Raw genomic sequence first — 14,309 nt, 5'->3', positions numbered from 1 at the left:
AGCACAAACACCGTATCACAAAACATGCTGCTATCGGACTGTTAACGTGCATCTTGTGGCTTAAAGGAGCAGCTTTAGATCAGTAACAGCTCAAGCTGCGCTCATGCAGGTACCAAAATGCCAGTGCCTGGCTGCATAAAACTTCAATGATTTTCTTTTTAAGATTTTTCTTAAAATGTCAGGTTTTCCTTACGCGAGCACTACAATTATGAAAGTAGATCAACATCTTGAGAAACATACTTTATTTCTTTGTGAGTGAAATGAGAAGACCTCATCGATCTTAGGTCAGTGCATTAAGTACCGAGCTGGAGTCGAGACTTGTTCAGTCTATCTGAGCGAAAAGACTGGAGGCATGGAGAAACAGTTAGCCTGGCTGTGGCTTAAGATGTCGTATTGACACAATCTTGTTTGTTTAACCTATAATTGACCAGAAAAGTAAAAATGAGGATTTGTGATATTTGAACTATTTCTTTTCTTGACTCCACACATGCTGTCTCCCAGCTTTTAATCAGTGTTTGTTTATTCTGCAGCTACATTCAGATTGCCTTTTTTTATCTTTTAATCTCTGTGATTTCCAGTTGGACATGAGCAATCTAATGATCTGTATTCTGATGTGTTTCACTCCGTTATGTTGTAAACCAGTCGTTTGTTCTGTCCTCTGTAGGAGTGTACAAGGCTTCTGAGGCCAGGCTGTTATTGCTGATGTACCAGGTGAACTACGTGAACCAGGGAAACCAGCTCAAAGATTCAGCTATCTCTCCAGCCAAAATCATAGAGGACTCCTGGACCATGGATGGATTTGTAAGTCTCCTCGGACACAGAGCAGCTTAATTAGATTCAGCTGAGCTTGATTAAATAAGAATGAATAACACAAAATGTCACATAATAATGCTTCTCATTGTTATTGCACTCACCTCTCTCTGTAAAGGCATTTTACAACAGTGCTGGTAATTATAATAGACAAATAAAGGACAGTCAGAGTGAGACATTTCACTGCTCTCCACATGGAATAATGTTAAGGAATGTTAATATTGCATTTGCAGTCGTATTTGTTCAGATAATCATTACAAAGTCCTGCCAAGTGCCAGACTGTCTAAATGGTGTGTTCATCTGCTCAAAGGCAGATCTTATTCTAAACATCCATATTCATCATGAAGTGCCTGCAGAGTTAAAACCACACTCATAACCTACAATACACCAGCTTATACACACACCACAGGCCGTATTCGTCATGTGGAGCTCAACTGTGACTGTATCTCTGAATCTAATGGGTTTTTGATCAAGAATTTAAACAATATACTAATCAGACTTAAGAGATATGTCTTGAAGTTGCACATGTTGCACATAAACACAACACATACTCTCTCCTACTGCTATATGTCTCCTTTTGTCCTCTTTTCCACTCCAGGTATCAGCAGAGCCTGATGGTTCTAGTTACGTATTCCAGGGTTTCATTCAGGGAAAAGACTACGGACAGTTTGGACTGCAGAGATTGGGTAATTCATTTCATTTTCAATACGTTTCTTGTAAGTCAGTTTGGACTCTAAATGATAATTGGTAAAATCTGATGACTGCTTCCAAGAACCTCAGTAATGGAGGCAGTGATCAGGGAGCTTCTGTCTGTTGGCAATAGTGACCTTATTGCTCATGCTGCTTCAGCTTTGCAGAGGATACTTCCAGCATCCCTGCCACAGTTGTCACACATGCTGAACAGTATTACCACAACTAATAATAATATAAAGTACATTCGTGATAGGAACCTTTATTTCAAGTGTGGAACAGCACTATAAAAATTGTTCTTTAGGTAACAAAATTGCAGTTTTGATCACGTTAAAGCACAAACTCTCTTTGTCATGTCTTCCAGTCTAATTGTGCGGATGATAATAAGACATTTTCTTGTGTTTCACAGGTCTGAATATGTCAGAGAGTCAGAACTCACCGCCCCCTCAGCTTGGTACCAACAGCAGTTCTGTGGCTATCGCTATTCTGGTGCCTTTCTTCGCTCTGATATTCACCGGCTTTGGCTTCTATCTCTACAAACAAAGGTACGGGCTGGAAAAAGCCTGAACGTGTGCCTTTTAAGTGTATTTCTGTTCCAGGGTTTGTACATAGTCTGGAAAGTTTGGAAAAGGCTCAATTTTAATCATGTTTCCAATATGCTTGATTTTATATGTTAATGCTTGAAAAGAAACAGTCCTGTCATCGTATTTGCTTGTTTTCTCCTGGCGTTAAAATTAGCAAACATTAAATAATCAGGATCTTAATATGAGCAGCTGGTAAACTAAACAATGGGTATGAAGGAAATCTGTAAACTAATGTTTGAAATTGCATTTATAGTAACATTTAGATGTGATGATAAAGGCTTAGAGAGTATTGAAAGCTTTTGTTTAGGCCTTGAAAGTGCTTGAATTTTATTCGTAAAAAGCCGTCCGCACCCTGCTGTTAATGTTGGCAATAGAAAATAGTGCCATTCACGTCACTGCATTGTTACTTCACTCCTGTTTTTCATTACTTTCATAGAAACTGTAGAAAGAGCTTTGTTAACATTTGAAGATGCTGTCTGATTGATGAAGACAGTACCTGCCTCAGCGGTTTGGTTGTTCAGGTGCAAAGAGACAGTCAAATCATTGTCTCCTGCAAACTGTGCTGCAAAACACTTCTGTTTAGAAGCTGTTAAATTGGATTTTTCAGAGATATGTTTTAAGCACAATTGGCTGGTGTTCGCATTGTTAACAAATGCAAATAACTTCTGTTCAGCTGTTAATATCTCCAAAAAAAAAAAAAAGAAAAAAGAAGAGCTTGCTGAAGGAATTAGTTTTGGATGGGCTGATTGGAATCTCTTGAGGCTTCCCAAAAAGCACAGCGCTCTCTCTAATCCTTCTTAAAGCTTGTTTACTATGCCTCTGCTCCTAAGACTGCATTCACTATTGTCCACTGGCTACCCACTGAAGTTAATATGACTAGGTAATTAGAATTATTTTATCACTGTAATGGTGTACTTATACTTTCTGCGCTGTTGTTTTTCTTCACAGAACCACACCAAAAACTCAGTACACGGGCTGCTCGGTCCATGAAAACAACAACGGCCAGGCTGCCTTTGAGAACCCAATGTACAACACCAACGCCAAGGCTGTGGAGGGGAAGGCTGTTAGATTCGATCCAAATCTAAATACTGTCTGCACCATGGTCTGAGGATTGATTATCCTCACTTGAACTTAATGACTCAGATATCTAATGGGACCACTGTTGGTACGAGGCTGTGTAGGGGAAAGCCGTATGCTTCGACTCAAACCTCAACATCGTCAGCAGCATGGTCTTCTTCATTGATTGCTAAAGACCTTCCGTCCCGGTTCAGAAAACTAATCTCCCCAAGCAGTGGGAAAAGTGTCCACTTGAAACCAAAACACAGCACCGGCTCCTTTCACTTACAGCGTTTTGTACCCACAAATGAAATTCAAGCAAACGCAAAGACAAAATGTCTGCTGCCTTTGACAGATGCAACAGCCAGTGTGAAGTCACAGCGAGGTGTGACATCGAGCGAAAGACCCAACGGAAAACAACACCGGCTATTATCTGTCTCTAAACCCAAGATTCAGCTGGTCATGGATAGATTATAATTTGATTCTAAACCAGACACAGCCGTTGTACTTCAACCTCTTATTTAACCCCCTTCACTGGCTCTAATACCAGTAGTAATGATTAAGCCATGACCTGCTTGTCTGACATCATGACATGCCACCATAACCCAGTGCCGAATTTTGTATTTCACACAGAGCTTTAGAGAGAAGGACCCACTCTCAGCTCTGTGACCGTTAGTCCTTGCTTGTAGACAGAGAGAGAGAGAGCGCACATTACCGGTGCTCTGGCCATGGTTATACATCATGGAGATAAATGGCACTATAAAACTGGGTTGATTTCATTTGTACCATGTTGTCTCTCCAACTGTACTGAACAAATTGCCGCTGTGAGGAACACAGAAGCAAAATGGCCACAGTTGGGAAAGTGTGACATGAAGAGGATGTCACAGAAGACACTGTGAGGCAAAGGAACCTGTTTCGAAATACCTGGGTTCCAATCTGACGGTAAAAGACACTGTCACCAGCAGACCGTCAGTACAGCTGACCGAGTTGTGAAAAGGAGCCTATTTCTAAAAATGACCACGGAATAAAACACTTTAGCAACCAGACAGGACAACCAGACACTGGTATTACCAGTCTCTTGTCTTTTTCTATTAAAAAGGAATCTAAAATGGCTAATGCTAGCAGACAGTAGCAAAAGTTGCTTTGAAAAGAGACTAAACTCTTAAGCAAAGGATAAGGAGACGGAGCTATAATCCTAACTGAACTGGGATTAGAGCAAAGAAAAACGAAAAGGAGTCGAAAGGGGAGCCAGCGCTAAGAGAACAGATGAGAGGAGACGGACTCATCGAACGGATAAACTGCTCCTTCCCATCCAGTGGATAAGAGAGGAGGCCGAGGAGACAACCCCAAACTGAACTGAGGGTAGAGGGAGGGAGTCATCAGGAGAAAAGATGAGATCTTAACATCCTAACGCGAGCCAATCAGAGCCTGTCTAACCTGAAATCAACTACTGAGAGAGGTCGGCCTTGCTTCTACATATTGAATCAGATCAGACAGAAAGATGTTCCTCGTCCTGTGAATTTCAATGGATTCTGATGAGAAAGACGCTGAATGGACACAGAGGACTCTGATGGACTTCCAAAGAAAAAGACTTTGAGAAACAGAGAGAGCTCTGGTACTAAAGCACATTTTACAGGAACGCTACCTGTACACCCACGGAGAGACGGACTAACGCAGGGACAGCGAGGAAGGTTAGAGGGAAACCGGCAGCATGAGTGACAGACAGAAAAGATGACAGGTACAAAAATCTGGAGAGGCGGGAAGACGGAGAGCAGACAGATGGCATTAAGACCAACACTTAGACACACCAGGAGATAGACAGGTTCAAGAAAGACAAGCAGGGTCTCAAGACTGTTGCAGACCACCGTCCATTTTCTCCACTCCACAGACAGGTAGGCTTAAACACAGATTATCAGGCTTACAGGCTGATAGACAGGAGGCACAGACAGGCATACGCTGACAGACAGGTGAAAGGAAAGACAAACAGGGTTGTAGCCCTACGATGGTGGACACGGTTCCACTGTGATTCTGCACTCTGCGAGTGCTTATCTTCTTTCTTTGTTATTGCTGCAGAATCTTCTGATCTGTAAATCTATTGCATATATATTGGGGAGCGTTCACCACCTATATTTTTGTGCTATATATTTACCACAGGGGAGGGGCTGAAGGGGAAAGACGGATTATAGCAGAGTTTTTAGAAAAACAAAAGAAATAAATATCAGAGTAAAAGATGCCACAGCTCCGTGCTGTTCACAGGAGTCACAGATGGTATTTTGGTTCCTCTGTAACATGGAATTAGTTTGATTTCTTGTGTGACGTGAAGTTCCTCTCACCATCACTGTCTTTCCCACTGAGGCAATCATGAGTGTCAGTGGTGTTGTTGTTGTCATTATTGTTGAGATGATGCAAGATTTGCCAGCAACAATCATCCTTAAAGTTCATGTTTCATCAAACCTTTGTCCCAGATGGCAGATAATAGATGGGGTTCGTGCTTTGGCTGCCATTTTTTTTGCCCCTTCACTAAAGGTGTTGGCCACCATGTCCTCCATAGTGGTGGCCACAGTGACACAGACAACATTTTAATGATCTGCTGGAATAATGGCAATGTTTCCCACCCAAACTGGTGATATGATGCCACAAAGATTTGTACATCAAAACTGAGCTGATGTTTTTTTTTTTAAGCTACAGTTCAACAAAGTGAGTGTTGTCACAGCGACACAAACATCCCAGCTCTCAAAGGAACCCAAATGTTTGATTACACATGGCCAGACTCTCGTCTAGCTTTGACTTGGCTGAAGTCAATGTTTCCATCTTCTCTCATGAGGACATGGTAAAGGTAATGTCAATAAAAATAATTGCTGGTGAACTGTGTCACAGCCCAGTTCAAGGCTGGACAGAGGAGAGGGGGGAGAACACGCAAGAGCAGGAACTAAAAATGAGTTTATTTCACATTAAAATCAACAAAATACTACAAAACTAAACAGAGTGGAAGCAGCTGGAGTCCAGGAGGGTTTGTCAGAGAGCACTGACACACAGGGTCCACGTGTCGACCCCCTGAAAGCAGCTCCACAAACCAAGAAACGGGCAGACAGGGTCGTCACGGCTGCCCGGTGTGTAGTTTGTGGATGATGGCCGACTGTCAACCCGTGTCAATCATTTGTGTCGTACAACCAAATGCCGATTCACGTTTGTGTTTTTCTACGTCGACGATTCAAAAGTAAAAAAGGGTGAATTTGATTTGGGAATAGTGGTTTGTAGGATGTTTCCATTGGCTTTGTGATTGTAGTCTAGGTCTAATTTAGTTGCAGAAAACACAGGTTTGAACCTTGTTTGTTCATAAAACCTCAAAGACAAGATGTGTAAATCTTAAATGATCATCTTCACAGGTTCACCTCCAGGTGTTACATCACAGAGTCTTGGCTTCTCCCTGTGTTAAAGATGTGTTTGGTCTCACAAATCAATACTGAAATGTCTGAGGTCACATGAATTCTGTTTTCTTTTGAGGTTTTATTTGCCCCTGTGCTGAAATCCACATCAATTATAAAGTTGTGTACACTATTTACAAGCCTTTGGTTTTACTTTTTTTTTTTTTTTTAAAGGTTGTACTACCTTTGGCGATTCCTAAGTATCATACGCACATTACATTTTAATGACGGTGTGTTTGTGTGCACTGCTTTTCAGAAGCTAAAAGGCCTTGAATGTCATTTCTTTCAGAAGCGGTAAGATTTGGGAGAAGACGTTCAAGTCAAGTCAACAATTGAGTAAATTCAAACACATAGCCCAGGCCATTGAGATTCAGTATTTCCCCTTGCTAGTGCTCATTTTTATTTCCTCAAAAATATAGCCTTATAATCTCAGCTCAATGTTCCTTGGCTGGTAGCTATTTTTCAGATCCGATCTGCCACCTATTACATTACATTTTGTACAGCTGCCAACCTTCACTGTATTTAACCCCTGGAGGCTGTTGTTGCACATGTCATTGGCCTTTCAGATTGTTTCATGTGCCGTCAATGAACTGCTGAGAGAAGAGAACGTTCTTTGTGTGAACCCTACATAACGTCCATATAGTATATTCTGAAGGTTTGGCCTGAAAATGCACCGTATACAGCACCTATACCCATTGGTCCCCACATGAATACAGGAATACACGAGCATGAGTCACTCTTTCTCTGCTTTGGTGCCCATTTCCAGAAAAATGCTTGGTTTAAAACTGAATTCAGTGAGTTTGGGTCCCACACATGATGAATATCAGATCTTTTTAATGAGTCTGGGTGTCAGGGTGAGCGAAAACATCTACTTTGTTTCAAGAACCCCTGCTGCCGTGACCACAGGCGCCGACAGCAACCAGCTGACAGAAAACTCCTTTTAAAGTCATTATTGATTTAAAGGCAACGGTAGCTGCGGCTTCCTTTTCTATCAATGCTGCGACTGTCCCGCACTGCAAAGCTATGGTGACATTGTTTCTTATTCCCATTTGGACTAATTGTTGCTGCTGTTGTCGTCGTCGTTGCTGTTGTTGTTGTTTTTTCGGTATGGATCTGACACAGTGCCTACCAAAAACCATGGGACCCTCCCTGTCATCCTCACACACACACACACACACACACATACACACACACACACACACACACACACACACACACACACACGCACATATAAACACACACCTGCTCCGGCCCCTTCATCAGAAGTCATTTTTTTCTAAGCTTCAGTCTATTTTGCCACAAGCTTTTCCTACTGACTGACCGCAATAAGACCCATGTGATTTGAAAGACTCAAAGCTGTTCCTGCCAGGGGACATTGGAAATATTCACCATTTGAAAAAAAAAAAGAAGTAATATAGAATAAAAAAGTGTTTTGTACAGAAATATATTTTTATGATGAAATTATTTGTAAAATGTATGAATCTATTATGTAAATTTTCAATGCAATGTAAGATTAAAAAAGGCTAATTGCTTTTGTAAAAAAAAAAAAAGAAAGTGTCTTGTTTTGCTGTCTTTTTACTTTCAATGTAAAGTATGCCACACCTGAACATATGTCATATACATATTGTTACAGGGATTGTACACCACAGCACAGGCTACAGATCTTAAATATATTAAGTCTTCTAAATTGAAAGTCATGTGGAATTTCAAAGTTGCTTCAGGCTCGATGGAAAACTAGTTTCAAAGTCAGGGAGCCTTATAGGGGAAATACTGCAGGCACAACGTGTATAGTAATACATACACTTTACAATCTAGCTATCTCACCTTGAGATGAACTCCCTAAACTTCTTCCAGTCATTCACAGTGGAAATCTTATCACTGGGAATGCGACGTTATTTTCGCCGCTGCACTTGAGATTGCTGGTCTGACTGCCTGCGACATAAGTGGGTAATAGGAAAGCAAAAAATCAGAGTTTGCATGTAGAGCAGATATTATGTACAAACACTGAGCTTTCTTCATCGCATTTTTTTCAAGCGTTCATAGTCTAAACCCATCAGTGAATGAATTATGCTTTCCTGTATCCATGTTTAGGGGTATTTATAGAGAGAATTCTTTGGTCTGACCTTGAACATGTCATACTGTGGGAATCAAACAGAGCAGGTCGACCTTTACAGCTTCCCACAAGCCCTGTGCAATCCTGAATCATTCAGCTTTGTTCAGATGAAGAGGTTGAAGTTAGTGTTGATGCACTGGTGCCTTTGGTGACCTGAAGAGGCACCAGGAACTAACAGACATTTTCTGACCAATCAGCTACTGGTTTTACATGACAGGGAAAAAGCAATATTTCACCTTTTCTGCTGCTACTTAGAATTTAATGACTTGTTTATATCTCAAGCAACCACAAACTGGCTCAACAGGTTCGTCATTACCACTTATAATGGATAGCCATGCTCAACACATTTCCATAAGTGTACACATCTGTATACCCACTTAAAATGTACTTAATGTGCCCAATTTTCACAATACATATCATAGAGTTACGACTTAAACAAAAAAGTGCTTATGACTTAGGCCTGTTTCCATTGGCATAAATTCTCTGAACCCACCTGATAACTTCCTAATTAATCCAGCAGGGCACACAGGCAATGCATGAAATTGCACCAAATTAATCCAGCACTAGCATATTAGAAAAAGTAAATAAATAAGTAATAATGAGATGAGCCAGGGGCTGTTTTGTTTTTCCTCAAAACTATACTAATGCTTTACTGTTATTGGTTAATGAGCCAGTTCAATAACGGCCAGCTTTTCTCCTCCACCTTTGAAACACACCATTCCTCCTGCATGCATGCAGCATTTCCTGTGTGTTCCTGTGCATGCAGTGTTTGCATACTGTAAAGGAAGGATGGATCAGGCAAATAAATCTACCACAGAGAAGCTCTTACTGAACAGGAATAATGTAAATGACTGCAACATGCCAGCAAGGAAAAGAGTCAAAAGGTGTGTTTTTATGTGATAATGCTGAAGTAACACTGGCTGGTGTGACATTTGATAAGGCCAGATTAAGATCAACAAGGGAACCAGACAGCTAAGGTCAAATTCAGATAAACTGCATGTGAATTAATTGGGTTTTTTGCATCATTACTGTGGGAGACAAATGTATGGCTTTCTGCAAAGAGGAATGACTTTCAGAAAATGGAGCCCTGTGTGACATTTACTGACCTCTGCTGGTTGACAAAAGGAACTGCATCTACACTCTTTACTCCTGTGACTGAGCTGTAATGGACAGTCTCACAAAGGTAGGCCAGCAGCAGAAAACATGATATTATTATTATTATTATTATTATTATTATTATTATTATTATTATTATAAGAAAGATATACATCAATATATCACACATGGCACTTCTAATTTAAATTAATTGTACAAATGAAATGGACGTCACTGAATTTGATATCATTTCCGGCCGCCATCTTTGGTTTGGCTGGTCAGCGGTTAGAAAGTTCCTTGAATAGTGAAGTTAATTTTTGCTCTCCGTGTTCATATTTCATTTCTGGTCGATAAGGAAAGTTTTTTTTTTTTTTGAGGAATTACGTAGGTAAAACATTGCGTTCAGACAGACTGACCGGTTGTAATCTAGTTACTTTTGCCGTGTAACTAACGTTACTTCACAATGGCGTCCACTGGGACGACGTACCTCTGGACAGCGGCGCACAGAGGAAGGACGCCGTCAAGACGACCTCGGATTTGACCGTCAGGTGGATAACTTATTACAATACAGTTTTCAACTGCTTCAGGGTGGATGGAGCTCCTTCTAAGGTGGACCTGTAGTCAAAATGGTGAGTCTTTTGGACTTGTTTTCAGGCGCTGCTGTTGTTTGCTGAAGTTGTGGACGTGTGTTTGTGCTTAAAATGGGTCACATCAGCGCTCTATCTGGCAAACGTTCAATTGGTTAGCGAGCTAAGTTGGTTGGCAGCAGCTAAGTTCATGAACAGCTTGCTAACTTAACTGCTAAGTTAACGAGCTAACTTAACTAACTTAGCTGTTAGCTAACAGCTCGCTAACTTAACTAACTTAACTGTTAATTTAGCTAACAGCTCGCTAACTTAACTGCTAAGTTACCTAACAGCTCGCTAACTTAACTAACTTAACTGCTAAGTTAGCTAAGTTATCTAAGTTAGCTAGCCAGCTAACATGTGTAACTGCTTGATTAATTTATTTGTGTTTGGCCACTGTTTGGTGTTTTGCTGTGTTGTGTTGGCATATTTCCGATTTATTCATAACACTGATAAGGCTTTCTTAAGAGCAGTGGGAAAGAAGTAGTTGGATACTTTGCTTAAGTGGAAGTAGTGATTCTGCAGTGTAAAAATACTTCAAAAAACAAACAAAATCTTACCTAAGCAAATGAAGGTAACAGTCAAGTATTGCCAGTAAGATGTATCTAAAAGCATCAAAAATACTCATTAAGCAGAGAGAACCCTGTCCATGTATTATTAGACATTGGTTATTTTCTACTTCTGTATAGGTATTGGCAGTATTTTAGTCAGTGGTAAAGTGTCATATTTGTATTGTGTATTTATACAGCTTTTTGTTCAGAATGGCCCTCCACACACATAGTCCTCCCCCACAGTTGATTTTTACTTATGTTGCCTAATTAGTGTTGTGTTTTACTGACATCTCCCTCACCCTCATGTTGATTTTGTTGTACTTGTTGGAAGGGGCATGTCATCTTTATTTGTCTCATCATCATCATATAAAACCCAGCACTGCGCCACCCACATGACACCTAACGAGAGGTCTAATAAGCCAGGGTGGTTGGTGACACCAGTGTGGGTGTGCAGGGCCTCTTATTCCGAACCTAACTAATAACTGTATCTGTCAAATATATGCAGTGGAGCAAAAAGTACAATATTTCCCTCTGAAATGTAGTGGAACAGAGATAAAGTAAGTACTCATACTGTGGCGTACTGGAACTGAAGCCCCAAGCCACATGGACCAAAATCAAAAGCTTCAGCTGTGTTCAGTTGTTCAGAAAAATGATGATGGTTGATGGTGTTCAATAAAATCATCAACAGGAGTCAGGGTTCTGGGTAGCAAAGACTTTAATGCCAGGCAAAAAAGGAGAACTTGTTCAAAATGCACAAAAGGCACACCAGAAGAGTTCTGATCTAAAATGGTCAGTGCTCTGTCTTTTATACAGTTGGAACTGATTGTCCACGCCTCCAGGCCATTCCCTAGACGTTGTATAAGTTTCTGACATAATTACACCTTTAGGTACTTTCCCAGCAGGTGCTTTTTCTTGGTTTTCCCCTATTTTCCCTGTCTGATGCTTTGTCAGCATGAGGTCATGCCCTTTTTTATTTTCTCACTTTCTTTTCCAAATTACACCATTATTTCGTAGCTTTTGTTTATGATATTTTTAAAAAAGAATAACAAAAGAATAAAATTTTCATTAAGTGCACTTTAGGATTACATCAAGTCTATGGTGAGGTTACACAATCAGTTCATTAATAGTCATAGTAACGCATGATTATGAGTTAGAAAAGAGTACATGATTATGAGTCATTGTTACCTTAATGTGCTCCCTTAGTTTCACACAGTGCTTAGCATATGACCATTATATAATACTTTCACATGACATTTCTTCATTTTCATCACGAATCTGCTAGAAAAATTATACTACAAAATGTCAAAATTGTACTTGAGCAAATGAACTTAGTTACGTTCAACCACAGCTGAAGAGATGAAATGCTTCTCTGACATGCAGGTTTATTGTAATGGAGTGCAGCAACCATATTACCAATATCACCAGTAGATTTACATTCATTTAAAACTGAATGTGGATCATGTGGGTACGTACTTTGTGAGGAAAGCACACATATTTTAGAAAGGATGTCAGGAGATGTTGAACTTGTGAAAAGCCAGATTTCCGTTAACCAAAACAATTGATTCAGGCTGAAGTTTTTACGTCAACAGGAGTTAAGAGGATCATTGAACAGGAACATAGAACTTTTTCTTAGGCGAGCACATTGCACTCACACTGCCTCCTCACATCCAGTTTGTAATTTTTCATTTGAAGACAGAGGTCTTTTACCACAGACCTCAAGACATGCAACTGATCCAGCTTAAAATAGACCGCCCCAAATCCTCCAACATGTGAATCTTGTGTTAATCAGTCAGTGTCTGTTTTGTTGGCTGAGCTGCATTTATACCTTCCTTTTTAAACAGAAAAGTGGCACAAAGCTGACAGGGAAAGGTTAAGAGTGGTGGAAGTTCATGAAAGTAGGTCTCAATGTAAGACGGTTGCCTTCATCGATTGCTCTTTCATGTAGAAAGTAACCATCTTGTCAGGGAAACATCGATCTATAGGTATTCTTTGAAAAACTAATCTGGAGTAATGTTGACATTTTACAGAGCTGCAAGGAGTGTGTTGTGTCTTGGGTCCTACTGATTTTTCTTGTTTTTCTGATGCTCTCATTGGTCTAATTTGGGTCTGGGTGGAGGGACCTGAAACAGAGATTGTTGGATTTGAGTGATGATCAGTTGCTGATGTTTGCTGTTGCTTTTTTTGCCTTATATTTTATTTGCTTTATATGGCCACTAGATGGCAGTAGCTGACCTCTGTAACTTCTGCTTCAGGAGTTCAGTCTGTTTGATGCAGGTGTTGTTGGCATGATACTTCACATTAAGGGGTTTGAGATAATGATGCACAATGAACTTTAGTCTTTTTGTAACAAAACATTTTTCATGAAAGACAAGCGACCCAAAGCTGTTTTTAGAAAACCTTTTTAGAAGACCTTGTGTTGAACACAAGTTTTTGTTTTTGATAATTCACTTTTCACAGACTAATTGATAGTGTTGTTTTTGGAGTTTGGATGAAAATCAACACTCTCATCTTTCTGTTCAACTGGAACAATGTGACCTGTTTTCTATTCTCTGCTCCTGATTGCAGTAAATTAGTTTTTTAAATCAAGATCATTAGAAACATCTTTGAAGTGAAAAAATAAGAAAAAATGTTCAAGTGACAACAAGAAGAATCTTTGTAATAGCTTTACAGTTTGACCTTGATTTTGTGCGCTGTGTGTGATCAGTAGATGGAGCCAGCTGACCTGTGAAACTGCCTTGGCGGCCTTTACAGTGTGCCGCCAGTACAATGTGTTTGTGTATATACTGTCATAATATATGTATACTTCCATAAGACTATAACTAGAATAGCCTGGAATATGTTGCTTTTGATTCAGCATTTTGAGGTGTAAAATGTCTAAATGTAAAACAGTCTGATCAGTTATTAAATCCCATTCATATAGACTTGACTTATATGGTTATCTGATTTCTGATTTTTCATGTTAGTACCCTTAATTTCAGTATTGTGATAGTTGTGCTGTGAATGAGCCCTGCAATGCTACCTGAAATGTGTTGGTTGTATTGGCTGGGGACGATCAGTAGATGGCGCCAACAAACCTCTGAATTGCTTTGCTGGTGATGGCGCCATGCAGCTCTGAAGTGTTAGTACTCGTCTTTAGGAAGCAAAAGTTTGTCTATTAGATATTGTTTGAATTGTAAATACAGTCATTATACAGAGAGCCGCAAATCTGTCTTTTGTCAGTAAGGCCAAAAAAAGAATAATAATGAAAGACTGAATGACAATCACATGAAGTCTAAAGTTTTATCAAGGATGGGAAAATGATAAAGCTTGCAAGGAGTAAGCCTAATTATGTTGGGTTTTATAGTGATTTCTCAAGAAAA

At 40.0% G+C, this 14,309-nt stretch overlaps 1 protein-coding gene across 5 annotated transcripts in view; it reads left to right on the top strand.

The window, feature by feature from the left end:
• The window catches only part of LOC143335403 (CUB and sushi domain-containing protein 3-like), a 318,991-nt gene extending 310,895 nt beyond the window's left edge, over nt 1–8,096 (top strand). For all 5 annotated transcript variants that reach the window (XM_076754808.1, XM_076754807.1, XM_076754806.1 and 2 more), the window contains exons 70-73: nt 665–801; nt 1,409–1,496; nt 1,910–2,045; nt 3,033–8,096. In XM_076754808.1, the coding sequence (XP_076610923.1) occupies nt 665–801; nt 1,409–1,496; nt 1,910–2,045; nt 3,033–3,192 (521 nt within the window). In that variant the 3' untranslated portion in view covers nt 3,193–8,096. The remainder of the gene's footprint in view (nt 1–664; nt 802–1,408; nt 1,497–1,909; nt 2,046–3,032) is intronic.
• The last annotated feature ends 6,213 nt before the right edge of the window (nt 8,097–14,309 follow it).

Source organism: Chaetodon auriga, chromosome 17 (assembly GCF_051107435.1).
Source record: "Chaetodon auriga isolate fChaAug3 chromosome 17, fChaAug3.hap1, whole genome shotgun sequence".
Lineage (NCBI taxonomy): Eukaryota > Metazoa > Chordata > Actinopteri > Chaetodontiformes > Chaetodontidae > Chaetodon > Chaetodon auriga.
This window is presented reverse-complemented; position numbering and strand designations above follow the sequence as displayed.